Source organism: Prenolepis imparis, unplaced genomic scaffold (genome assembly GCF_030444845.1).
Source record: "Prenolepis imparis isolate NDT839.2.m4 unplaced genomic scaffold, iyPreImpa1.0 SCAF_15, whole genome shotgun sequence".
NCBI classification, from domain to species: Eukaryota; Metazoa; Arthropoda; class Insecta; order Hymenoptera; family Formicidae; genus Prenolepis; species Prenolepis imparis.
Window position 1 is genome coordinate 77,489 of NW_028141173.1, and position 27,609 is coordinate 105,097.

General features: G+C 35.0%; 2 protein-coding genes across 8 annotated transcripts in view; both read right to left on the reverse strand.

Annotated features, from left to right (window-relative positions):
* LOC145946180 (A disintegrin and metalloproteinase with thrombospondin motifs 9) overlaps positions 1 to 4,776 on the reverse strand; it is a 38,836-nt gene extending 34,060 nt beyond the window's left edge. For 2 of the 6 annotated variants that reach the window (XM_083055684.1, XM_083055681.1), the window contains exon 1: positions 3,824 to 4,200. The gene's annotated coding sequence lies outside the window, so the exon portion shown is untranslated. Of the gene's footprint in view, positions 1 to 3,070; positions 3,800 to 3,823; positions 4,212 to 4,526 lie in introns of those variants that run through there. The other 4 variants (XM_083055683.1, XM_083055686.1, XM_083055682.1 and 1 more) reach the window with 4 other exon arrangements.
* A 394-nt stretch (positions 4,777 to 5,170) lies between these two features.
* Positions 5,171 to 27,609, reverse strand: part of Bruce (BIR repeat containing ubiquitin-conjugating enzyme) — a 35,157-nt gene continuing 12,718 nt past the window's right edge. For both annotated transcript variants that reach the window (XM_083055704.1, XM_083055702.1), the window contains 34 exons: positions 27,403 to 27,559; positions 27,097 to 27,288; positions 26,751 to 26,971; positions 26,430 to 26,680; positions 25,774 to 25,949; positions 25,250 to 25,440; positions 25,009 to 25,150; positions 24,492 to 24,651; positions 23,933 to 24,320; positions 23,401 to 23,527; positions 22,838 to 22,999; positions 21,997 to 22,154; positions 21,635 to 21,857; positions 21,094 to 21,394; positions 20,228 to 20,403; positions 19,874 to 20,078; positions 19,501 to 19,731; positions 18,782 to 19,297; positions 18,076 to 18,349; positions 16,642 to 16,901; positions 15,684 to 15,969; positions 15,089 to 15,480; positions 14,404 to 14,553; positions 13,916 to 14,093; positions 13,440 to 13,585; positions 13,054 to 13,299; positions 12,609 to 12,833; positions 12,057 to 12,299; positions 9,609 to 11,003; positions 8,382 to 8,602; positions 7,857 to 8,096; positions 7,539 to 7,727; positions 7,140 to 7,274; positions 5,171 to 7,019 (listed from right to left, as the gene is read on the reverse strand). In XM_083055704.1, the coding sequence (XP_082911830.1) occupies positions 6,732 to 7,019; positions 7,140 to 7,274; positions 7,539 to 7,727; positions 7,857 to 8,096; positions 8,382 to 8,602; positions 9,609 to 11,003; positions 12,057 to 12,299; positions 12,609 to 12,833; positions 13,054 to 13,299; positions 13,440 to 13,585; positions 13,916 to 14,093; positions 14,404 to 14,553; positions 15,089 to 15,480; positions 15,684 to 15,969; positions 16,642 to 16,901; positions 18,076 to 18,349; positions 18,782 to 19,297; positions 19,501 to 19,731; positions 19,874 to 20,078; positions 20,228 to 20,403; positions 21,094 to 21,394; positions 21,635 to 21,857; positions 21,997 to 22,154; positions 22,838 to 22,999; positions 23,401 to 23,527; positions 23,933 to 24,320; positions 24,492 to 24,651; positions 25,009 to 25,150; positions 25,250 to 25,440; positions 25,774 to 25,949; positions 26,430 to 26,680; positions 26,751 to 26,971; positions 27,097 to 27,288; positions 27,403 to 27,559 (8,845 nt within the window). In that variant the 3' untranslated portion in view covers positions 5,171 to 6,731. The remainder of the gene's footprint in view (positions 7,020 to 7,139; positions 7,275 to 7,538; positions 7,728 to 7,856; positions 8,097 to 8,381; positions 8,603 to 9,608; positions 11,004 to 12,056; positions 12,300 to 12,608; positions 12,834 to 13,053; positions 13,300 to 13,439; positions 13,586 to 13,915; positions 14,094 to 14,403; positions 14,554 to 15,088; positions 15,481 to 15,683; positions 15,970 to 16,641; positions 16,902 to 18,075; positions 18,350 to 18,781; positions 19,298 to 19,500; positions 19,732 to 19,873; positions 20,079 to 20,227; positions 20,404 to 21,093; positions 21,395 to 21,634; positions 21,858 to 21,996; positions 22,155 to 22,837; positions 23,000 to 23,400; positions 23,528 to 23,932; positions 24,321 to 24,491; positions 24,652 to 25,008; positions 25,151 to 25,249; positions 25,441 to 25,773; positions 25,950 to 26,429; positions 26,681 to 26,750; positions 26,972 to 27,096; positions 27,289 to 27,402; positions 27,560 to 27,609) is intronic.

Here is a 27,609-nt window from a genome sequence, read left to right on the forward strand (position 1 = left end):
AAAATAATTCCATGTTTATTAAGAGGATCCGCTAGAAGGTTAACAAGGAAAGTTTATCAAAGCAAAAATTGTATCATTGTTAAATTATACATCTCCGAAACGTAATATGTATTAGGTATAACGCGCAAAAATTAAACTCGAAAACGTTGCTACTTTTTCTATCTAGTTTTTTTTATTGCTATGTAAGGAATTTAGTGTATCCGACATTCTTTATCTTTCCTAGAAAGATAATAATTTTCGTCGAGTGCTGCGCGGATATTTGAAAGAAGCTTAAATCCAAAGTTTACAAATCAAAGCGAAGGAAAGCTAAACATTTAAAGCCAAGCGGACGAAACATAAATAAATGTTTTTTTATTTAAGGAGTCTCTCTTTTTATAGAGAGATGTGATATTTCTAGTAGTGTCGAAAAATTTTAGAAAAAAAATGCCTTTCGCAGCATCGTCAAAGCTGAGGGCGAATGAAATATAAAAAGTTGCTCGCGGTGCGTGACTGCCGACCTCGCGGAAATCTCTTAAGGTCTGGGTCAAACTATTCTCGTCATGCGCGCGTATCGCACGCACGCAAGTTTGATCAATTGGTTAGAGAGATGATCGATAAATCTTTGTTTCGAAATTTCATCAAATCCGCACAGTATATAACTACACCATCTTGTCTTTTTCTTTCTTCGACATATATGTATAGCATACAATACTTGCGCGACAATTATACTTGTTGTTTCAATCGACAATCTGCTCGACAATAGTGAATATTTTAAATATATACAACTGACAATGAATATATATTTATGATATTTAATGCAAGAAAACTTTTTATTTATCAATGGTATTTTCACGCAACAAACTAAAAAAGAGAGAGGAGAGCGAAGGAGAGAGAGAGGGAGGGAAGGGGGAAGGGGGAAGGAGAGAGCAAACATTTAATAAATTTACAAAATTATTTTATCTAATTAATTAATTTTTATATAAAATTTTGACAAAAAAATTCTTTTAATTTAATTACTTTGTTTGAAATTAACTAAATAATATGTTAATATGTATAATAATTAACTTTTGATCTAGTTGACTCACTAACTAAAGTTTAATTCGCAAAAGAGCCCCTTTTTCGGTAAAATTATAATAAAAATAGTATCGACACATCTTCGTTTGGAGACATTATTTTTTATTCACTCACAATACAATTGGATACGCGCGCGCGCGCGCGATAGGAAATGATAAATAAAAAAATTATTGTCATACGATACGATGTACTCTAGATACGATAGGAGAAAATGAAAAAGATCGTTGCCTTATATGTGTTAATACTATACGATTTATCAAAAATGATTTTTATATTTATGATAATGACATGAATAATTTGACGATACTTTTTGATAGATAAAGTATCGAAAAGAAAGTCGCGAAATCATATATCATGCAATTGCGTAAATAATATATAAATAGGAAATATATATATATATATATATATATATATATATATATACGTATAAATAAAAAGATGTAAAACTTTGATCTGTCAAATCATGCCTATATATTTATATGTGTATGTAAGAAAGAAAAGTAGACCTAGTATATTTGTTTTTTTCTCTAAATTGATAAATTAATATAGTAGGGCCGTTATGTTTTTTCTACGATAAAATAAAATTCGGCACTTCTTCCACCACGGTGCGTATTCGCGCTACAAAAAACCATTTACGTGGTTTAAACAAAAGGGAACGATTCTTTATGATACAATTCTCTTAATTTTATTACAATCGGTGCGGACGTTAATGCAATTTGGTTCGAATTACATTATCGCACTCTTGTCTCCATCTCATCATTGAAATTTCTCGGGCAAATACTTTAATCAAAAAATTGACACGAAGAGTGTCACGTATAGCCTTGCAATGCTGCAGACTGGGCTGTTAAAATTAACATTCCGTCGCGTTCCTTATCAAAACTTTACCACATAAAGATTGATTCACAATATCCGACACAGTTGCTGAAAATTAATACCGGATATAGACGAATCTCTTTGTTCATTTACAACACCTATCCGATAAATTCATATAGACACATTAAAAAAACGGCTCAACGTTAAAAAAAAAGTTTGAAAGACGAGAAAGAATTTAATTTAGTATTTACTGCAACTTAAAAAAAAAGAAAGAAAATCAGAGAATAAATATATAGACGGATGTGTTCGCATTAATCTTGTATAGAAAAAAATGGGAAAAAAAATTATTTAACATTCTATACAAGAAAATATATATGTAATGATAATTATATAAAATTTTAAATATTTCTCTGTAATAGTTGACTGTATAACAATTATGTTTAATTAATTTATTAAATTATAAAGACTTAAAGATTAAAAGATTAGATTGCAATTAAAAGAAGAAGCAATCGATTTGAAAAATTAATTGTATAGAAAAAAAAACAACTTTCTTCGCGTGTATCATTTATATATCTCAATTTTTAGAAATGTAAGTGCTCAATACTTGACTCGACGACTGAGACTTGATTGTTGGCTCACGGATCATGACCTATATTGATACCGATTGTGAAACAATTTGCATCCAACAATATCGAGACCATCTTATTATATCAATATCAATTCGTGCATATATATATATATATATATATATATATATATATATATATATATACATATATATATCGATGAGGAGAGGAGAAAATTTGGTATACAATTATTTCTATATAAATTACATTGTTTTTTTCATTGTTGCCTAATCTAGATATCGGCAATTTTCGGATATTAATATGAATCGAGCTTAACGTTAAAAGTCTACTACCAATGAATCTTTCCTTCTTACTCCTCCATCAACGCGCGCGCGCGCGCACGCACACACACACACACACACACACACACACACACACACACACACACACACACACACACACACGTGCGTGCGTGAGGGACAAGATCGAATGAGGTAAGGAATGTAACTACATGAAAACCGGTAGTGTGCATTTTCAACACTTATACACACATCGTCCGATTTTAAATTTGTGTAAATTTACACTCCTGTATAGACGCACACACACACACACACACACACACATCTCTTTCTACCTGCCTTGTCACGTACTGCAACGAACGTTGACTCCAAATCTTTGTTCAATGCAAATAGTAGTGAAGCGATAGAGTAACCGATAACTCATCCAACTCTGGTGAAAGAATTGTAAGCTTGCTACTGAAAAAAAAATCACGAATACGACGATCGGAACGAATACTTGAGAAATTTATTTGAAATATATTAAAATCGAGGAGTTTCTTTTTTCAATCGCCTCTTAAATCATATATATTTACATCGAACCGATGAGTTTTTAGCCGTCTTTTGATAAAAGAAATAAAACGATTCTTTAAAGATGAAAGAATAAAAATAAAGATTATTATACATGTATAAGTACAGCTCTTTTTTTTTTCATAGCTTCTTAACGTGTATTTTCCATGTCTTAAAAAAAAAAAAAAAAAAAAACATTTTCTTTCGTTTTTTTTGAAGAGTAAACTCGTGAATTGAATGGCGCGGCATATGCGCGCGCACACACACACAGTCGCTCTAAGCGCTCTAAGCCTAAAAATACAAATTTAAATATTGCGTAACGCGTCGGTGTCGGTAGCAACCACTCATTTTCACGGGCAATAATCGCTTCCGGGGGAGGTGGGAAGGGAGGGGGTAGGGAGAAGGAATAGTTTTACCTAACACGACATATTATGCGGCATTCGGAAATCTTACACACGCTGCCTAATATTTTTGCTATTCGCTATATCGCGCGATACACGTAAAAATATTATCACACACCATGGCGTTGTAATATAAAACACTTACCGTAGTCTCAATAACAGATGCAGATCAGAATATCTCTATATTGCGCGCGCAAACAAACTCGAAAGAAACTCATCCGCGAACAAACGAATCGCGACGTCCGCGTTCACGAGATTGAGACGATATACACACATCATAAAGTCGATAATATAAAGTATCTCCGCGAAGAAATGAAAGAAGAATGCGCGAAGAATCGAAAGCACGGCACAACGACGATCGACACGAGCCAACGATCAACGACCACCGCGACCAACAACCACCGATCCACACCAACCCGACCCGCTCGCACGCACCGACTGAAGTCAGTCTCAAGTCTCAAGTCCCGAGCGTTCCTCCGAACTCCGAGCAGTGCTCGAAGCTCGAAGCGCCACCTACGCCTCCTCCCCCTGCCCCTCCTACGCGACAGAGGCGGACAGGCGGGCAACGATCTCGCGCAGTCAATGGTATAATCTGTGCTATTATTCCATACTCTGCTACCATCTATCGTCTATTAATCTATAGCAACGTTTGATATTACATGTCGCGAATATACATATATACATATATATGTATATCGCCAAAATATCTATTTTTTTGTCGAGAACCCACCAAATATATATATTTATATTAGTTGACATGCACATTCATTATATGTATATACTGAAATATTTTAGATTACTTTAATGAAGTTTATCTTATTCTACATTCTATGAAAATGTACACTTACCGCGTACTCGCTGCATAATGTTGCATGAAAAATCACTGCACTCAGCAAATATGGTTGTAAGAAACATGAAAGAAAAAGTAAAACAGAGCGACTTTTTTCCCCCCGATAACTTACATAAAATAGATCAAATGCAAATCAGAGCATTGCTAATGTCGCGCGCGCAAACTCGAACGAATTTTATAAGCCGACGTAACAATAATTTTACGCGACGCGACGAAGCAACGACCAAACCGATCCGATGCACTCGCGCATACACCGACTGAAGTTGATCCCAAGCCACGATTAGTTCGATTAGTTCCAAAAAGCTAACACAAACTTCATACATATATATATTTACCGCGAAATTTAAAAAGTTTATAATGAATGTGTGTGTGTGTGTGTGTGTGTGAATAGCAAAAAAATGGATAAATGTCAATTACAATAAAAGTCATCTTATTATTATTTTTTCAAGTTATGATTAGTGTGATTATTTGTTTTGTAACATTAAAATTTGCTTGTAAAAAATTATATTTATCATTTATGGCCTTTCACATAAATGTCTAATAATTTAATTTAATTTCTAAACATTTAACAAGTATCAAAAATTAAACACACATGTTTGATAAAAATAAAATTAGATAAAGAATGGAAATAAAAAACCTATCTCAAAACAATGTAATTTTATTCGTTCATATGGTCGATTCATATGAAATTTACGTGTACCAAGTATAGCTGTTACAATTACAAAGAGCAATTTTTGTTTACGTAAGAAACGTAACCAACGATTCTTTCGGTTTTTCAAGATATCATTTTAGTCGTTCGTTCAAAATCGACATAGAACACGTACTATTATATTAAACGTTATATCTAATGATGTATCTAGATCGTCATCTCGTTCTTTAGATTTAGGACAAATCATCGTTTAGATTCGGTCATCACGAGCAAGGATATAACCCGCTACATCAGAACCCTAAATTATTTGCACCCTCGAGCCAATTGTTTCATCAACGTTATTGTTTCTTCTTTACGTTTGCTCGCGTTTTAGCAACAAATTGTCAAACATTTATCGATTACATCTCGTGCATCGTAAAGCGAGTAGTAGGCTTATTAGTAAAAACAGATTTACTAATGTAACTCAAAAAATGATACCATGTTCGAAAACTTTAAACAAATATATCTATATTTGGAAAGAAGGGAAAAGAAAATGAAAAGGATCGCGTTGATGTTACATGTAGATATCGCAAATGTATACGCGGGAAAAATGTATGTATGCATGTATATAAAAAGTATGTGCGTGTGACATATATATATACAGGCTTTAATTATTCGTAAGATAAAGATTATTTGAAGGAATGGACATATTGACCTTAAAGCTTCTAGTAGCATTTCGCGTTCACTACATTCGCTACATGTTCTTGGGATATCAGTTTCTTGAAAGACGCGGAAATTGGCAGCAAGGAGGAATCAATAAACGTGATGTTCAAAATTAGCACGAAAGTGCAATTAATTGTAAAGTTATGCTACATAAACGAGGAACATGTATAATAAATATCGAATAACAGTTGTAGTACTTATGATAGTACGAAGTAGTAGAATGCAGCGTACACGTACTATAGCAGCGGCTATAAAAAAGTATCTACTACGCACGAGTTTGTTACATTCGCGCTACTTATTCTCTGTTTCTATTTGTTTTGCTCTCTTTCTTTCTCCCCTTTTACACTCTCGTTATTCTCATTATTCTCACTCATGCTCACTACTTTATTAATTAATTAATTAATTAATTAATTAATTAATTAATTCATTCATTCATTCATTTATTCATTCACTTACTCATTCGCTCTTTGTCTCTCACACTCACTCACGCAGCGCAGCGCGCGCGCTTTCTCTGCATCGTAAATCCTCTCTCATCTTTATCTCATTCTACCACACCTTACATTTGTCTACCTACCTACATTGTAATCACACTATCATCATTGTAATCATCGTCATCGCGCGTGTCATTATATAATATATTCGGTCGAGAATCGTTACTGCTTTCTTTTCTAAATGACTGGGCCAATAATAATCATCGTGGCGGCATAATTCAGCAGTAATCGGCACAGGGTATTCTTGTATTTGATTTCAGTCTATTGTATCGTCATTTTCAATGTCCGTTTGTTCATCTCTCGTAACACAAACAATAGACTCTTTTCAAAATGTCCAACAATGTCTATTAACATCCTTTAGCTATTCACACATTTTCGAGACCATCTTTTCCATCTCGACGTCCGTATCGATGTCGTGATGCATGTGACTACTCGCACTGTTTGAAACTATATTGCTGGTAGTGATTGGAGTAGTTGCGGATGCCGCAATACCCGTCGACGGTATATTGGGTGTTGTGCCTGGGGTCCCTGGGGTCGTCCCTGAAAGTTCGATGGGCGAGCCTGGCGATGCGAGAGGTTCGGCCAAGTCCTCTAATCCTTTGGGTGTTGGCAGTTTATTTAGTTCTTCCCTCAATAGCCTGTAATGTCTCTGTAAAAAAAAAAGAAGAAAACATTCCGCTATATCTCTACAACTCTGTCTGTGAACAAGTCTTGAAACATTGTTCTCTTGTTCTCTAAATGTATTGTTGTACGTATGTGTGACGCTTACCCTCAGAGACAATGCATTCAGAGAAATGGTACGACCTGATCTGCGATCTGATCCATGCATTTCCATATCTCTTATCCATCCTTCTAATTGCGCAACGATTTCGTGCCTTTTTATCCAAAAGTGAGTATGTATAACCTGTGTCACGATAAGAAGTAATTGATAAAGTTTATTATTTAAATAATGACGCGAAAGGGACGCATTTTCTAAAGACGCGTGTAAGCGTCGAAACATTTTTTCGTTTTGATAATTCATACATGTTTAGAAATTGATTCTTATGGATTATAAATGGCAGATGATGATAATAATAATATAATGCAATTATTATTATTATTATTATTATTATTATTATTATTAGGGATTAATATAATAATTCTGCTTACAGGTCAACTACACACTTACCTCCTTGAAACATGGACAAGGATTGCGAATTTGATCGAGCATTGCCCATTTGGCGGTAGCCTGACAAATATTCGCATTGTACTCTTGACTAGATTGAGCACCGCTCGACGTGCCCCGTGACCGTTCGTATCCAGGCTCGTTAAAATAAGGTTCGGATACTAGGATTAGCGATTGTATCGATACCAAGACCTACATATGTCCAACAAAATTATTGAATCTTGGATACATATATTATCGGACAAGTTTTAATTCATTAAATTAGAGAAAAAAGAAAGAAAGAAATTGAACCAAGAAAAAGTCTGATTTTCTAGAGTTTACCTGGAGGAAACTACTCGTGTGCGCATTCCACTTTTCCTCGGGCCGACCGTGCCAAGTATTTAACACGCTGAGACAGACCTTTCCGTCGTTGTATAAATTTGGATTAAAACGTACGGTGTGACGACCGGTTGTCTCTAAGTTTATTAACATTGGGCTATTAGGATAGTCGGGAGGAAAGTACACGTCAAATTCAAAACAGCCGTTTGCGTACGGTGTTTCTGCTGGCCCCGTTATGAGTACCTTTAACACAATCGTATACATCGTGTCACATTGCGGTGAACATGAAAGACACACAAGTTGCCGAGTTTAATCCTTAATACCGATAATTAATACCATTGAAACACACAAGTGAGAGATATTGCTTTCTTTTATACACACATTCGTTTATTAGAATTACAATTGTGACAAAAGTCACAAGCATGTAATCGCTTTTTCACATACACACACAGAGCCTTTGATTTGAACATGATGATAATTAATAAAAAGTCTTGTGCGTACATGAAATAAATGAAACGGATAAAATACCTTCATAATGTCCAATCTATCCGCATCACATCTTACAAACACACTGCTGCTGTAAGATAGAGGTAATGCTGTCGAGAGCGTGACGGCTTCTTGGGCTAATCTTTTCACTCGTGTCGGATGACTCCTCTCGCCGGCAGCCCTCATATTTGATTCAAAGTGATACGAAACGGTGAATTTATAGCCTCCGCCGTCTGGATTCTCGGTAATCATTTCATAGGTATCTATGGGGAAACGGGAAAACACACAAGTATTAATTGCCAATTGCAAATTGTCGTTACTTTATTATTACGAGTACTATTAGCTTTAATACTATTTAGTTTTAATTTCTTACAGCTATTCGCAAAATTCTTGCATTATAATTCCACAAAAATTCTTGACAATTATACATATAAAATAAAAAAAATATATATATATATTATATTAATCGGTATATTAATTAATAAATTCGTCTTGTAATTGTACAGAGATAATTTTTAGCAGAATTTTGAAATTTTCAAAAAAGCTTGCCATTGTATTTTTTAAGGCTCCTGCATACTCACTGCAGCCATCTTGAATTGATGACGTCAGAAGCGAGAAAATATACCATGAAAATTCTTGCGACTTACGCTAAAATAAAAATGTTTTTCAATAAAATAGGATTTGTAACCGATAGAGCCGACTTGTAAAATATACCGAAAACTCTCCTTTTGTTTAGGTAAGCAAATAAATAACATTGTATATGTCGAATTGAATTGAGCCTAATCAAGGACGAAAACCAGCTGTTTGACAGGTATCGAAATGAAATAAATATTTGCTTTTACATATTAAATTATAACAAAATGAGAGTCTTCGGTATATTTTAACACTATAACAATTACTTTAAAAATAGAAACACTGCACTAAAATGATAAATGACACTGTAAGTCGCAAGAATAATTTATGTCATTTTCACGCTTAATAGTTTATAGTTTTGCCAAATGTGGCGCTGTCGTACAAATTTTACGGACTTGGCAATCGAGTATGCAGGAGCCTTAATAATATTTTGAAAAATATAATCAAGAGTGTACGAACGAGACACGACACTTTTCGTTTCATACTCTTGAAAGTGTTTTAATATTAATTTTTAAACCATTTTACCAAAAATAAACTCCAGTTATGATATAACGTAGATATACATCTACGTATGTAAACGTTGTATATCGAGTAAAGGAGTTTGACAAAAGTTTAGCAAAAGAAATTGCAGCTTACCAAATTGCAGATTTTTCATGACTTCCAAATAGCGGTGCTCGAGACTCGAGCGCAACGGTAGGTCGGGCACCGTTGGACTCGATCCGGGCAATTCCTCACCGATACTGGATAATCGGCATGTGGCGTTTTGGACTATGGTCGCACTTTCTTGTATATCGGGAATCAACGTAGCCAATCCCTCGTCCTGTTCGGTATCATCGGGATATTTGGAAACCGCTTTCATATTTGTTTTATTGCCTCTCGTGCGATTAATCTTATTGACATACGTGTCTACGCACACTCTCATGCTCGACAAAAGGGAGACTACGGATGGATCTCCGGCGGATTTACCGGCGCGCGGTAGCAAGAGCGGTGCCAATTGGCCAGAGAGAGCCATGGCTCGAAGCAGTTGCAGAACCGCGCGATACAGGGGAATGTGCCTGGCCATATCCAAAACGGAATCATTTCGCAGGTACGACGATAATGCCGGCAGTAGACAAGAACGCGCGAGTAAATCGGGGAACGGAGCGGGCAACTCCTGTTGCGGTTGCCCACTTCCCGACATCCCGATGTAACTAGCGAGAACCTGCAGCAACACCGTTACATGCTCGTCCTCGCACCGTTGACGTAACAGCGCCTGCTCGACGTTCCAAGACTGTTGCGTAGATCCTGTACCGAAGCCGGTACCTTTCGCCCAGTATAAATGCGAATTGTCATCGCTGCGTCCTCCGACGCCAACGCCGACGCCGACGCCGACGCCGTCGGTCTGACTCGTTTTATGTTCGGCCATCGAGCCATCGTTCTGTCCAGTCTGATGCGTAAATATCGCCAGGCAATTCAACAGCAACAGCATGGCGCCAACTTCTATGGTCGTCTCTCGTAAAACCAGGCCGTCGTCGGTGCTCGGTGGCGTAGCGTCTAGCAGTTGCTTCAAAACTTGGAACGGCAGGGTCGGCAACGACGCGGCCAACGGCGAGGACAACACCTCGCCGCCCTCGCCGTCGTCGGAAACGCCGAGGGCGAGCCGCAGCAGACATTGCGCCCGTTTCTTGTCTCTCAACAGTACTTCAGCGTAGCCCGGTAATCTTAAAAACAGACCGAAGGCCGCGAGAGAGTGCGGCGGTACGTATGGAGCGGGAACCGATGTCTTTGGGGTACAATTCGTCGTTCTACCTTCCTCCAGAGCCTCGTAAATGTCGTCGTTTGTCTCCAACTTTACCCAATCGGCGTCCGTCTGTTCCGGTGACGGTGACTTCTCCACCAAGAATGACGGCCTACCGGGATCCGGATATATCAGCGGCAAATGACGCGCCAGCATTGCCAAACCACCGCCGGCGCTGAACACGCCCAACGAGCTCTCGACGCTTCTGTAGTTTAACAGTTCGCTGTCGTTTTGCTTCGTCGCGTTTGCTTCTTCTGCAAGTAGTAAATCCGCGGGCGTAAATGAAATGACGTGACGGAAACTAAAGTCGACGACTAAAAATATTCCTATTCCTTCAAACGATTAACACACTTTTTAACAAAACACGTCGATGGAAACTAGAAACGCGTATTGCGCGTTGCCAATTGAAAGTTTTCGCGATTCGAGCAATCCAATTTTAAATTAAACAACAACAGTAATATATAATATAATATATAGAAGACATGCGACGTAAAACAAACAAGTAAAAATTTCAATCAAGTAGCAGACAGCTAATTAATCACAAGAGCATCTTATGAACTCGATATATCATATATCCTAGTTGTAATTTAATTAATTATATTTTATTAGATTCATCCGTCTTCACACATCATCGGATGATACACTTTTGACAAGATTCATAAGCTGGTCATACACGTACAGTTTTGTATCAGTTTTACATCAGGCGCGGCGTGTCACAGTTCAAAATTGATACAAAACTGAACGTGTATGGGGCCATCACGCGGGGACTGAGGGCCCTTCACACGCCAAGACTGATAGATCAAACGTGCTTGTTATTTTGACGTGACGCAGTTTAAAACTGATGCAAAACTGTCCGTGTGTGGCGCTGATCAGTACTGTACTGACCTGTGCATGCGCAGAGTTATTACTTTAAACTGAACATAAAAGACTAAACACTAGAATAAAAAAAAAAAAACTTTTTATGCTGGTAGCGCACGAAGGCAACTAGCAATCAGTGTAGGACTGACAAGCTTGGCGTGTACGTGTGTGGCCAAAAGCATCAGTTTCAATCTCACAGTTCCGGCGTGACGGCAGTTCAGAACTGATGTAAAACTGTACGTGTATGGCCAGCTATAGACATACTTGTGTAAATTCAACTAATTGTGTACTAATACGCTAACATCTCCGATGCTTTATTTAAGTGCATTATTAATTTTTATTATTACACTTAATTGTTGTATTTCAATAAAATATTTAGTCGTCAATAAAAAGTTTAATCGGTAGGTAAATTAAAAGAAAGCGAGACGAGAGCGACAGAAATATAATACCTTTAGAATCCTTATTACGTTGACGCAAGATGAGATGTAAGCACGGCTCGGACAAGGATACTCCGCTATCCTCGGCGATTGCCAAAAGTTGTGCGATCGTAAGTTGAGGTGGTAGAGGGATATTTGGGCGAGATGAATGTATTAGGTACTGCTGCTGCTGATTCGTCGTCGTATTGGCCGTCGTATTTACTTGCGCATTATTAGTAGAGACTTTGCTGCTTGTTCCAACTGACGACGTTCCATCTGCAGCAGCGATCAACGATCATATTTAGTTGAGCAATAGCACAATAGTGAGAAACGCGTAGTATGTAATTCTTTTTGAAAAATAATAGATTATATTTTTTCAACTTAAATACACACAGTACATGCAATTAAATTCACACAAATTTATTAGATATAGATAGATATAGAGTGTCCTCTGTTACCCATCGCTAAAAATGTATTGTATCGTCATCTTTTCAGGGAAAATTGCTTTTGAAAAAGCAAAGAGTGTATTTCTAAAAGGGGCTTTTAATTGCCTAATAAAGTATTATTAATAATCAAATATCGTACCGGAAGTTAAACGTGTCTTTCTAATGATAGGACCACGAGCTTGCGATCTATTCGATACTTCTTTAGCTCGTTTATCTTTCGCCGTGTTCCCAGCAGCTACACTGAGCGTATCTACCACTAATGCCATTCCGGATTCCCACAATTCACGAGAACGATTATTTCCTACGTTGGAACTTGTTTCGTTACCCTTGTACGTATTTGGAAGAAACAAGAGAAGCCACGTTCCTTAAAAGATAAATTTTATAATTTTATAATGCCCATACACACAGGTTTAAAAAATATACCGATTCTCCGCAACAATTGCGCATCCCTTTTTCCACTCGTGCGCTTTTATATATTTTATTCAGAGAAACGCTTTTACTATAATTATATTATATTCTTATCCCCCCCCCCCTCCAAATACCCATACGCTTGGTTAATACACAACTGTGCGTGTATAACATACCTGATACTTGTTGTAATATATCTGCGACTGTTGCTTGCGTCGACATGTATAATAATTGATGATAATGACCGAGAGGATGAGCAGGATGCGGCGGCATAGATGGCATACTATGATGATTAGCCGCGGTTGTTGAAACTTTCATAGGAGCTTCCGATGTTACAGAAACCAATACCTTTTCTCCCTCCAAGAGCAATTGAAGAATTAATCTTCGCGTAAACCCAGAAATGCCATGAAGATATCGCACATCTGATGATAATGTAATAACATTTGTTATTCGATGAAGGTTGATGAATTTGAATCAATTAATTCATCATCGTGTTTACAACGAGAGAAAAGAAAACAATTTAAAATTATTCAAGCGACATTCAATCACGTCGTACACTTACTTGAAGTAGTTCGTTGTTGAGAAATGACTTCGATCAAAAGTTTCGCTAGTAACTTTTGATTAGCAAAGTGACACCAACAACATCTCGATAGGAATTTGATCATGGCACTTTCCAATGATGCGTACGATGCGCTTGTTTTCGAACAACTGTAAAATATGTCACACAATATGCATGTGTATAATAGTGAAATTTTTTTTATTTATTATCTAGAAGACTTGAATAATGTATAAGACTATATATACTAGTTATGTGCGAGCACACAGAGCTGCCAAACTCGTGAAATATTATTTCCCAAGTTATGTAATTGTACTTGTTGAAAAATCTTGAATTTACGAGTCCCGATGCCTTTACATGATTTATTATATAGTTTTATATTATTTACATCATATAGAGGATATTGCAGTCTTTACGTGTTTTTTTTTTTCTGAAATATTATATATTGTCTGAAACGTTCATGTTAACGTGAACGTAAATACCTTGACGCAGCTGTGGCTGGACTTTCAATAGGACGATTACTAAGAAGGGATAAAAGGGGCAACCAGAAACCATGACCTTCTTTACCAAGCCAATCACGCATTCTACCTTCTGAACACACAAGTGTCAAGAATTCTATCACTATCGCTATACTCTCTGGTTTTGTCATGCACAGTCCACCTGGAAAAAATAAATAGATGAATAAATTAGTATACATACATACATACATACATACATGGTATATATATATATATATATCACGTACATTACTTTTTGTGCAAAAATAGCTTATTTCCAAACTTTGTAAAATCCATAATTTTTAACATTATCATTTAAAATTCATAGTTTAATATGAATAAAATGTCTAGAAAATGTCTCGTCACATGTTATATAGCTTTATATAGCTTTATACAATTTACAGTCTAGTTTTTTAAAGATACAAATTTAAAATTATTTAGAAATAAATTCTTCTTGTTCAAGTTATATTTACCAGAATAATTATTTGAGCCGGAATTGGAATCTGCTGCTTTCGCGCTGCTGCTCGTGCTCAAAGAGACATCCGCGTTATTTTCATTACTGTCACCCGATGCCATTTTACTATTCCGCTGCTGTTTTTTAAACTTCTCCGAATTGCAGAAATCTAAATATCAAAACATTATCATAAAGGAGAGCTCGACTATTGAATCCATTTTAAAATTATCTTTTACAATCTATAATTAATAATTATATAAATACAATTTTATCTATATTTTTGTATATCTGCGCACAATGCATAATTATGATTACGTACAAGATTATTTTTTTTATTTGTTTCCTATTTCATTACCTACAAGCTATATACATTTTTAGATATAATAACTTAAAGATAAATTAAATCTGATTGAATTCTCTAAATTTTCTTTTTGTTTCTAACAAGCATATTTTAAAAAAGTTTTTAAAGCTCTAATGTGTGTAAAATATGTCTACCAAATTATGTACATACAAGTGTATCAGTGGATATAATATAGTCCATAAATATTACAATGAACATTACACTTAACGTGTACACACGTATGTGTGAAAACGTATGTGAAAAAACGCGTACATTATATATTAAATTATATTCGTAATTCTATCGCAAATCAAATTATACATTGTCCAAAGATAAAAGCTAGATATGAAATAAAAAGTTGAACCTGTGATCAATGCTGTCAATAACGCTGGAAGCCCGGAATCTATCAATTGTTGAGTACCAGGCGGAGAACGCGCCGCTGCGGCTACAGTCAACAATTGTCCCTCTGTCAGATGTAATCGTTTATGTTTTAGCAACGCAAACCGGCAGTGCCATTCCTCTGCATTCATTTCATTCTTCTTATCATCCGTCTGCTCCTCGCTCCTCTTCTTGCGATCGTCAGATATAGATGTGGTCGGCGGATCCGTCGCGATATTCGATGGCAGTATTTGAACCCATTCCAAAAGCAAAATTAACAGCGATGGCCTCACGTAACAGAAAGCGCATAAAACAGAATCGATCGCTTGTTTCAAAGCCGAGTTGTTTCCGAGTGTCAAGGTCCATTTGTACAAGGAGCTGTTTTCGAAAAAAAAAAAAAAAAAGTTATTTCTTGTCATTCATAATATTCAAAGTTTTGCCATATTATATAGAAATGCGCAACAAAATGGAAAATAAAATGTATGTAATAATAATATTGCAAATTGATTAATAAACTTAGCTTTAATCAAAGGGGTTTAAAAAAGATGAAGGTGGAAATATGCACTTAAATAGAGTCTTACTAGAACAATTCATCCGTTAGCAGGACTTGCAGATCGTAATTGTGATTTTGCTGTTGTTGAGCCTTCCAAATGATAGAGGACACGCAGTGTATGTATACAGCTGGTGGATTCACGGAATTGGGATTATTATTTGTTTGAGATATTCCATTTGTGGCAGATATTTGCAGCCATGTAAGAACAGCTTTCATGCGAGCTTCCGTACTTGAATCCCGAATGGAACACAATTGCTGAAGTAATTCAACAACCAATTGTATAATGGAAGTTTCCTGAGAAGTCACCACAGCCCCTGTCAAATATCAGCAGAGTCACATTAATTGATATCACCATAATGTCATAAGCTCGGAAAAGTGAGAAAAGATTACCATTATATCCATTTTATGCCAGAGGCAACCTTTGTTTTAAGCAACAGATAACTTTTGAGAACGATTATTGATATTAATTCTGAGAATTTCTCTCTCTCCCCCCTTATTTAGATATTATTTATTACATAAAGAATAGAGAAGCGCATATGTTGGTACATATGTGACAAAGTAATAAGCCAATTTTGCACAAGACACATTAAATAAATTAAAGTAAATCATTAATAATTAAAATAAGCTTTACTATCAATTTTACTCACACAAATATAGAAAAATTATTATATTTCTTAATTTAATTTAATGTTTAAGTTTGATATAACCTCAATAAATCATTTAATATTTAGTTTCATTATAAATTATTAATTTTTCTTCGTATCAACTCTAAAATAAAAACATTGAAACACATGATAGAAAACAAAGAATTATTTTTTTCTTTCTTCATAATATCTTATGCTTTTATTAAGTAAACATAACCGATATGTTCGGATATGTTCGGATATGTTCTCGAAGCGCAAAGCTCAACACAAGGCGATCATCTAATCTGCGCCTATACGGCCATCCCTGATTTTATTTGCAGAAAACAGAACAAAGCGCGATACCTTGAAAGAAAGGAGTAGACCTGTTGTTGAGTAAAAGACCAATGAGACGAAGTCCAAGCTCTCGAGAGTGTAAGCCAAGTTGTAATAGAACCCTCTCCAAGTTGGGAGTAAAAAGAGACGGTGCTGGGAGTAACAAAAGATTGCAGCATGCCTCGACCAGGCCTTCCACTGAAGCCGCGGAATTAAGCACCTCGATGGCTAAATTACTGTTTAATGTGCTCACCGACAAGCACTGATGTAGTAATCGCAACCAACCCAGGCTATAGAGAAAAAACATTAGGAAAAATTTATTCTTCAAAATTTTACATAATAAACGTAACGCAAACCTTCAACTCCTTAATCCGGTTGTTTCATTTTTTTTTTTTTTTTTTCTACTGCGACAAGAATTGTGAGCCAAATAAAATATTTAATAATAAATATTTTTCTTTCAAATAAAAGAGAATTGTATTTCATTGTTATTTCAAAGAATTTCTCACATTAAGCGATGCGCAGATAGAGTGTACTAAATTATTGGGTTGTTTGGAAAGTCATTTCGTTTTTTTCATCTTTCATTTTCATGCAAAAAAAACGAAATGACTTTCCGAACTCAATACTTTATTTTTCATTTAAAAATACCTCTTATGATATTTTTCTTGCTCAAGAAAACTTTAAAAATTTTTGAGAATTAGAAACCTATTTTATTTTACTCTTATTACAATTTAGTTATATTAATACTTGTTTATCTTTTTACTTTTATCAAAATTATATATGAGCGCTTACATTATCATGTTTCTTAAAATATAAATATCAGAGAAATAAATATATTTTCCTCATCGTCAATATATTCTACACGTTTTTCTTATATCTGAAATAATTTTATATATAATGTATAGTGTGTGCACACACGTGTGTGTATGTGTTCCAAGAATGTGTGAAACAAATCTTTTTCTTCAAGTATAATATCACAGAAAGAGTGTATCTATATTTGATACTAGTATTAATCTGCAATCTTTAGCAAATAAAAACAATTGTGTCTCAACTAAAATGTTACATAATTATATTTTTTAATGCAGTTATTTGAAGCAAGTACCGCATGACAAAGAAGCGTTTCTTAACACAATCAAGATACAGTAAAACTTTTGTATAAATCTTTCTACTGTTATCCTACTACACTACTGAGCCTTTGTGTAAACTTTGCTATTCTTCCGCTACTTTACTTATATTCGCCATTTGACTACATGTATTATTATATGTGTCGAGTAAGACTGACACTAATGAGATTATGGACAGATCTATTAACACGATTGTGTGGAATATATGTATACACACGAAATATAAAACAAAATATAGATAGATTAAATAATAATGAAGACAACAATTAAGAATAGGCTTTAAATAAAAATTAAAAATACGTGATTAGACGGTCGGGAAAATAAAAAAAAATTAAATCATTACCTAGTCTTCGTTAGTTGTTCCTCGTCTATTGTATCATTTGGACTCGTTTTAATTTCACCGAATGCGGTGGTCCCCAACAATCTTATTTGACTGAGATTTATGTTTGTCGAGTCACGAGGTTTGTATAAGCGCACCAATACGGAAGTTGCGACCTCCGGCTGGGACAAAGTAACACGTATGTACGTTAAGCCCGCCGTTGGCATTGGAGGACAAACCGGTGTTAGCGGACCATTACTTTCTCTCGAAACTTCAAGCGCTACAGCCGACGGACATGCTATCAAAGACAAACACACATTATAAAAATCATAAGTTCTTCTTGTTATTTAACAAAAAATATTTTGCTCAATTTTCCTCTTATAAAATTTTTCAATCGCTCATAACTAACTGAACATTCCGACACTTTTGCCAAGATAAAATCAATCCAAAAATTCATTCAAAATAAAAAAAATCTGCAGATTGTAAAAAGAATTTGCGTTTAATAAGGGATATCATCTTATATATTGCTTATTATATATTACTTCATTAAAGTGTACTAAAGTTTCACGGTTGATGAGCCTCTCTAATCGGGGGTGATTTGATATACATGTTATTCACACAATGCAAATAACATAAAAGAAGAGGAAAAAAAAGAAAATATCAAATAAATAACACTTACTGTCGGTGAAGGCTCACCAACTTTTGTGCAATTAGAATGTCATAAACTTACTGGACAATGCTGTGAGATGCGGCTGTAATTCCACCTTTCTAAGTAGAATGGCGCATGGTAAAGTGATGGTGAGATCAACCCACGCCTCGTCGGGATAAAAATGATACGACCACGCCGGCGTTCTCGCGCGTTTATGAGGAGTAGCATTCTGTATGAGAACATCCGCTGGTTGTGCGGTTGGATTCAACCAGGATATTGTACCGAGAGGTGCAAAGTTCAGTAAACCATCGTCCTGAGTTTCTAACGAGCTGACGCCTTTTTTGCTACCACTCGCCATCATCTGTATCACGTTGGGCGCGTTCGACAAGTGTTCCATAACAAGAGCGATCACTCCGGATGACGCGGAAGCACTGGTGACGCCATTGTTACTCGATCTCACGAGATTCTCGCAAAGCACTTTTACACCACCCATTGCGGTAAAGGTAGATAACGATGATGCATTGTCCAATACCTTCAAGATATACCAAAGAAGCGGTTCGGACAGCTGCATAATTCCTAATTCAGTTTCCCCGCATGCTGTAAATAATGAAATTGTTCAAAACGAATGCATTTTGCAAAGTTCGATAATATATAGTATGTTCACATCATTGAAGATATATTCGAGAAAGACATTCTATCAGTAAAGACGAAGATAATTTTTTTTTCCCCTTGTTTGACTACATGTTTTCAATAAATTCAATATTATATATATTTAGCTTATATAATGCTTAAATTCTTACAGGAAGAGAGATAGTGGTAAAGCGGTTTGAGAACAAGAGTTGGGTCGCTAGCCTTTTTCGTAAGAGTCGTTAAGAGTTGGAACGTCGCATCCGGTATCGAAGCTGGGTCGCCGAGCTCGGTGGTTGATGCCGCGCCGCCCGCACTCTCACCCAAAAGCATAGCTAACGAGGATCCCGTACTATGACCGAGAGTGCCTAGTAAACGCATCATAGTCGGCTCGTGCTGCAAAACTGCTCGTGTTGAAAAAATAAAGATTTAATTAATAAAACTTGGCACGCAATTTACGCAAAAAAAAAAAAAAAAAAAAAAAAAAAAAAAAAAAAAACCTTATATATATATATATATACACGTATACATGAGAGAGATAATTACCGGTATCAGCGAGACAAGGTACATAAGATTTACTAGTTTTAGGTTGTTGCAGGCGAAATGAAGTTTGTTGTTCCGCCTTACTTTCATCCGTTTGCCAAGTATTCATCTTCACTTGAGAATCATTCGCATTGCTCACAGAGCAATTCCACGAATTCGCTTCGGATAGTTCCATTTCCGCTGATTCCTCCAAATCATCTTGACAAGCCTGTGAATATATATATATATAAAACACACACATGTATTATAATGATTAAGAAAAATAGACCAAGTATTCAGATAAATTAAAATATGCATAAACACAAATATATATGTAGAATGTGTGAAAATATATGTAAAATAATATAGAGTACATACATTCGGTAATGGAGTTTGGATGAGTGTACACACTAATTTAATGAGAGCTACGATTAAAGTGTCCCATGATGCGGGGCGTGATTGTCTTGTATCGCCACCGAGTACACAAGCAAACAGACCACCGAAACCACTGGCCTGACTGGTCGAATCTACCGCACCTCCACATTGCGCGCCAACTGTTGGAACAATTTTTATTTTATTTGACATTTTTGCCATTTTTTTTGCGACAAAATCGACTGCGACCACATTAACAGTCAACATCTCAATTTGTGTGTGTGTGTGTGCGCGCGTGCGTAGAAAAAAATTTTATTAGAATGATTTTTAATTAATAAATAATTTTCAATGTCCCACAAATGGAACGTAATTTTTCAGAAAATTATACGTGTACATACGTATATACATACATGTATACACATATATACAGTAAAACTGAAAAGTTTGTCTCGGATGGCTTTTCTACCTCCTCTCGACACACATTCATCGACACTGATGTCGTGTCCTCTCTATTTGCCATAATGGCAAATTACGAGACGACGGAATTCGTGTAAAAAAGTTATCGGGGCTCTCCAGTTATGTAATTAATATATATTGGGGCTGTATATATAAAAATAAAATTTGTTTTAAGAGTCGCCTATTAAAAATTATAATATTAGGATCATTGAAAATTAAATATTACACATTTAACGTTTAATAATTCTATTTAATCTTCAAATACTAGATAGACCTAATCTTTATGAGATTGTTCAGTTTCTTTGTTTGCCATAGGTCTCTTTTTGTTTTTTTGCATTCTCTATCTTGTTAGAATTATAATTCATAGTGTATAAAAATATTTGATAAAAAAAAAAAAAAAAAAAAGAACTCATTACCTCCAGATTCTTTGACATAGGTCGAAACCAACACACCAACGCATTCGGATATGCTCATGGCGGTGCCCAAGTCGGTATTGATATAATTTAGATTAACTACAGACGTTATTAGTTTGCACTGCGCATCTAAAGGTCCCTTTCTTGAAATGAGAGGCCCGCTTGGTTGCACAAGTTGATATACCACTTGCAACAGAAGATCCTTTAAGGCATTACCTAAACAACTGTCTGTTGTAATAACATCGCACATCATTTCCAATCGAATGAGAAAATCATGCAGCGCTTGGCAAACTGTAGGCCCAGCCTAAAACGATAACGAGAGAGAGAGAGAATACAGTCATAAGTAGGAATTAACACATAAAATGTATAGAAATGAATATAATTTTCGAGTTATACACATGCATGTGTGTAAATTATTAATCATGTACATCGCATACAAGTGATATGTAGATTTAGTCAAGTGTTAATTAACAAGTTTAATTTAAAAAATTCACTTTTATCATATTATTTGATAACAAGATTACGATAGAAATTGTATCCTTACCATAATATATTGCTTATCCATCATATTAATATTTAATCCATTGCCGGAAAGTAGGCGCAACAACATAGGGCCTGTGTTACGATCTTTAACGATACAACTAGCTATAGATGGACTACTGGGTACAAATCCGTCTAAACCAGAATATCTTCGTAGCGGTTGATTGCAGACAATAGTTAAACATTGCAACGCGAAACACCAAGCGCGTAAAGAAACTCCAGTATGCCTAAAATTTATTCAACAAATTACATGTATTGTACTCGTTTTAAAACATTTAGTACCAAATTATTATTATTATGTCATGTATACTGCGTTGCGGCACTTCCTTGCCATTAAACTTGAGCTTATTTAATTACAATACGTACCAAGAGAGCGCAGATATCAAGCTAGAAATGGCTGCTGGACTAAGTGGTATTAGAGGTGTTAAAGAAGGGTCAAATTGAGAGCCTGGATGTTCGGTAGCAGCGTCCATATTCAATGCAAACCAAAGTTGGAGAACGAGTTCCAAGTTTGTACTGTTATTCTGTTATATAGACAGAAGATAAAAAATGTATGCATTATATACATGTATATATATAAATAATGTGTACTCGGAAAATATAAACATAACGAGCAAAATTTTATAACGAGAAAAATTTCAAAATATATTCACTAAATAGTCATTTAAGAAACACAGAGAAATTATCTAAACAAAATCTAAGTTGAAATGAGCATTTTTTTAAACAAAAAAAAAGGAATTCTTTGATTGTACACAAACACACGGCTAAAAAAAATCTGTATAAAATTTTGACAATACAATGCAATATATCCTCATTTACAATTACATGTAATAATAAAAATTTTCACGAAACAGTTAATTTCTTTTTGTTTGCAATCAATTAAAAGTAATTGTAAAGTATAATTAAATAGGTATGTATAATTTAGCTAGTTTGTCAAACAAAATTGAGAAGAAAATTGCACATATAGTTTGGAGGTAACGTTATTAATAAAAAAATTATATTGTGTGGTCTTTAATATGTGTGTGTGCGTACGTGCACGTGTGTTTCTTCCGTCAAGACAAGGTTTTCAATCTTAAAAAAAAAAAAAAAAAAAAAAAAAAAAAAAAAAAAAAAAAAAGAGAGAGAGAGAATCCATAATTTAATTTATTATTTAATGAAGATTCGATAAAAAAAATCGTATTTTACTTTTAATTAACTAATAACTTACCCGTAAATACAAATCTGTGAACATTTTCTCAAAACATCTCGTTAACATGGAAAGATTAGAAGGAGTAGGGTCGGAAAAATTACCGACTTCCTGATGATTTTTATCGTTTGTCTCAGTACGCAAATACGATTGTTGACAACAACGATTTGCGTCCGATGGCATCTGTAACATGAAACTCAATTTGCATAATGTGTCACCTAAATATTAATCTTGTACATTGCTCGCGCTCCTTTAAACATTTTGCAAATTTAAACAACTCTGCCCTCTCCTTTAACAAACTATCGATTGCTAGAAATTGTTATATATATGTATATATATGCAAAAACTCGACAAAAATACTGGGTGCTTAGCTCCTCATTCGAAAGCGGAAAAAGAGCGATAGTGCTACGAGTTCATCGAATCATTTTTATCTTAAAACTCATCCACCCTTTCTCCTGATAAAAACAGTTTTCAAAACAATTTAATATTACAATTGAAGGAAAACAAGAGTAATCTCCCTCATTATTTTAAACGGTACAAAAAGTAGCACAGAAAAGAAAAAGTATAATATGAGATAAACTAACATGTACTGTTGCACTTATGCTGTGAGGTAGATTGTACATGCCGACTGTAGACAGTATCCTCAATGATATCTCGACACCCATTTCAACTCCGTATTCCAATCGTGCGTCCATCGCTAAAGAAATGCTCCTGTATAATATCAAAAAATATTATTATTATCATTATTATTATTATTGTTGTTATTATGTTTAGAGGGAGATGTGTGTGTGTGTGTGTGTATGTGTGTATAAGCTCAAATAAAGAGCACATTATTGTATAATCGTTTATGAGCGAAGCTAAACGTTAAGATAAAATCCCGCGTGAAATTTTCGTAAAATTTTGACTCTTATTTTATTCATTACAAATGTTCATCAAATTCAAATGTTGAAGTAATTAAAAATAATTATGCATGATACTGTTTTTCACATGTATGACTTTTAATTTGGATATATACATAATAATCACACAGCTTCCAAGCATTAGCGTCTTTCGCAAGAATGTCAATTGTCACGAATAAAAAGTATATTACATAAAAAAAAGATGAAAGATAAATACCCAGTAATGGCAGAAGTTAAAATCTTCGATACTGTACTATCCTTCTTGAGCATATTTCTGCCACGTTCCAATATGTCGTCCAGAAAGTCTTCCAATTCGCTATCGTCAGATTCCAAAAGAGACGGCAGATAACCATTGGATTTGGATGTACTTGCTGTGGTCGAAGTGACCACAATGTTATCTTGCGCGTCTTCATCCGCGTCTCCTTCGACGAATCCTTCGGCTAACGTAGCAGCAGCGGAAGGAGCGCTGCTGCTACCTGCAACACTGATTGAATCCTCTTCTGTACGACCATTACTTTCTTCCGTATGATTCCCTAGCGATTCCAAATTTTCCTCCGACGGACTAGTTTCGTGAGTGGAACATGCTCTGGGATATAATCGTCCTCCTACAAATAAAATTTTATTTATATATTTTACATATTTCTATCCAATCAAATTGCTGCACAGTCTTTATAGGTATTTTTAATTCAACCTATTCACTTAATCCAACTATTTGTTTCATGATTATTCATAATTATAATACAAACTAATTGAAAAGCGTATATTGTTAAGTGTACCTTCTAACAAGTCCATTAGAAGGCAGGAAACGGCGTGCGACGACCAAGCAACGTCAGATGTATCTGTTGCCAATCTGATTAATTTTAAGAGTTGTTCCTCGGTCATAAGTTCGCATAAGCCGATTGCGGGACGTGTAGATATCACTAACCTAGCGACTATCTATAAATTCAGAGAAATATAATTCTAGACATATAATTGTAAAACTGTAGAAATTATAAGATTTTGTTCTCTTTTAATATCACTGATTGCTGCTGATTGCACACAATACAGAGTGCATTTGAATATTTGAGATATCTTGGGAGATTTTTCGTCCTAAATTATAAATAAAAATTGTTCTCTTCTAAGCGACACATACATTATTTTATATATCATACGTTTTGCCTTGGTTCCCCAAATTTGTGTATAATAACAATAATTCAATTATATTAAAATAATTTAATTTTAATTAATTGATATGATAAACTCGACATAAATCTACATGTACATCTCTGGTTTTCAGAGCCAATAGAACCTTACCTTACAAGCCAACAGAAACATGTCCACGTTAGCCGAATTGTGTAAAATGAGTGCGACGAGACCACGCGCGACCGGCAAGACATATTGATGAGATAAATTTGTCGCGTTGTACTCAACTTCTAAATCCATAACGTCCGATTTGCTACAATTATGGTATAACAAGTATGAGTACATTTTTTCAAACTCATGCGCTTGTGAAATAGAAAAAGTGAGACGGGGGGAATAAGAACATTGAACCGACCTGGTACTGGATCGCGTTTGACTGCTACAACAAGGATTACGAAGTAACGATTCGTTTCTCTTGAGAATATCCTTGTAATGCTTTGCAGAATGTTGTTTTAATGTCTTTTTGAAATAACGTTCTTGAACTTTCAGTGTCGCTTCCACTTTATTGTACAATGTAGCGGCGTCGGACGAAAGAGTCATCAATCCCTAAATATATTGCATGCACAAAATTACATTACTTTTTACATCCTTTTATATCAAGTAAAATAAAAATATTTCTAAATTCTGATTATCTAATCCATTAGACAATACAGATAGCTCAAATAATATTTTTTTTTCTTTTTTAAATAATATATTTGTCTCAGCAACTATTTCCCCATATGACTTCTTTTTTAACCACCTAAAAAATATTCTTTAAGAAGACATTCCCCCCCCCCCCACTCCTCTCTCTTACTCTGTGTGGTGTGTGTTAATAGTGGAAGGTTTAATCTAGAAATTAAATCTATAAAAATTATTTATACTTTGATTTTGTATACATACTTTGGATGCTGCAGATTTTTTCGCTTGTTCCAATTCATGAAGCTGCTGTTTATGATGCAATAAACGTTTTTGTAACCTTTTACGGTAACTACGAGAGGCGGATGATCGATTAGCATTAACATATTTTCTTTGCATGGCTGATTCTCCTTGAATAAATTCCCAACGAGAAAATAAACCTTTCGAAATAAAGAATTAGAATATTATTATTCCAATAGTTATTATGTATTTATTATTTTGTGCTAGTTTGCACAAGATTTCTTTCTTTTTCCCAACAATCAACAACATGTTAAAGCGCTGATAATGTAAAATAGAAAACTTTATAATATACATGTAGAAAAGCATAGTTTAGAATATTAGCAACCCCTAGTTTTGCTTGTCTTGTCGCTAACATTAATACGCACGCTGGTTAATTTTTTCAACTTTTAAAAGCCGCTAGTGTTGTATTTTACTATTTGCTAGTTTTCTTGCGAAAAGTATCGTATAGATTGCAATTGATTTTAGTAAACAAATATCAGACAATCTTAAACTTATATTTGCTGAATTTGCAAATTTTCCATCATACTTTCAAGTACACTAATGATGAACGAAGAAAACATTGTATGTGTGTGTGTGTATAAATTATGTTATAGATAAACACGAGACATTATAGAAAATACCTTGTTCTCTGGTTTTCTCATGATTGTCTTCGAAGCAGGGTGGTGGAGCAATGGTGTCCAAGCATATAGACAAAAATAATAATACCCAGCCTATTAAGGTGACGTCCAGTCGATTAGAATCGGACGACTGTACATTCGTAAGTGGAGCCAATAACTTGCCCAATGTACGAACCATAGCTTCGATAACCGAGGATTTATTTCCTCCCGCTACTAACGACTTTCGTCCAAGAAATGTCAATAAAATAAACACCCTAAAAATGAAATTCGGCTTAAGTCAAATCACGCTCAAAGCGCTGAAATAATAAATTTCCCAAATCTCACCTATCTTGTGGAAAAATATGAATAGATGAAGACGAGTATAGATTTATCAGAGTATTGGACAAGAAATTGCCCCACCATGGCTGATGTCCTGCCATACCAACTAGAAGCGCAGCAGCGTGAAGTTGTAAACGTGGAGCTGGCGTTACAACACATATTGAATGGAAAAATTTTTCGCAAATCGTTGGAGTAAAAACTTCATATAACGACGTTGGTCGGTGTATCTATGTTAGAAAAAAAAAGCAAAAAATAAAAGTCAAATCGTCTCGTTACTTTTTTTTTTTCAGCGAATAATCGTGTCGCCAACTTTAAGCGTTTAAAATCTAAAATAACAATAATGCATACATACACTAGGTACTGGACCAATTTCGTACACAGTGTACAACAAAATGTCAAGCAAAGTTTCTCCGAGGACTCGTAATTTATCACTAGGTGCGTTCGCAAAACATGTTGTTGGCACATTCCGCAAACCTCTCCACAATTCAAGACGTCGCCATACACCTCGCACAATATTCAATTGATGTTGAAACATGATACATTCCTATGATAGACATGGGATTAATCGATATATCAATCGCTTCGATAACAAATTTCTTGAATCATTTTTCTTTGTTTGCACAAAGTATCTCTAAAAATTATTATTCATAATTCTTACCTGATATGTCGACAGTATCTTTGCCGATGGTTGTTCCTTATTTTCATTAAATATCTTATTGTAACAAAGATAATTTTGCATATGCATAACGTTAGGAGTTTCCGAACACAGCAATGGATCCAACAGAGCTTTTAATCTTTCAGTAGCTAAACTAAATCTGAAAAAAAAAAGAAATATTTCTAAGAAATGACGAAACAAACTTTCAAC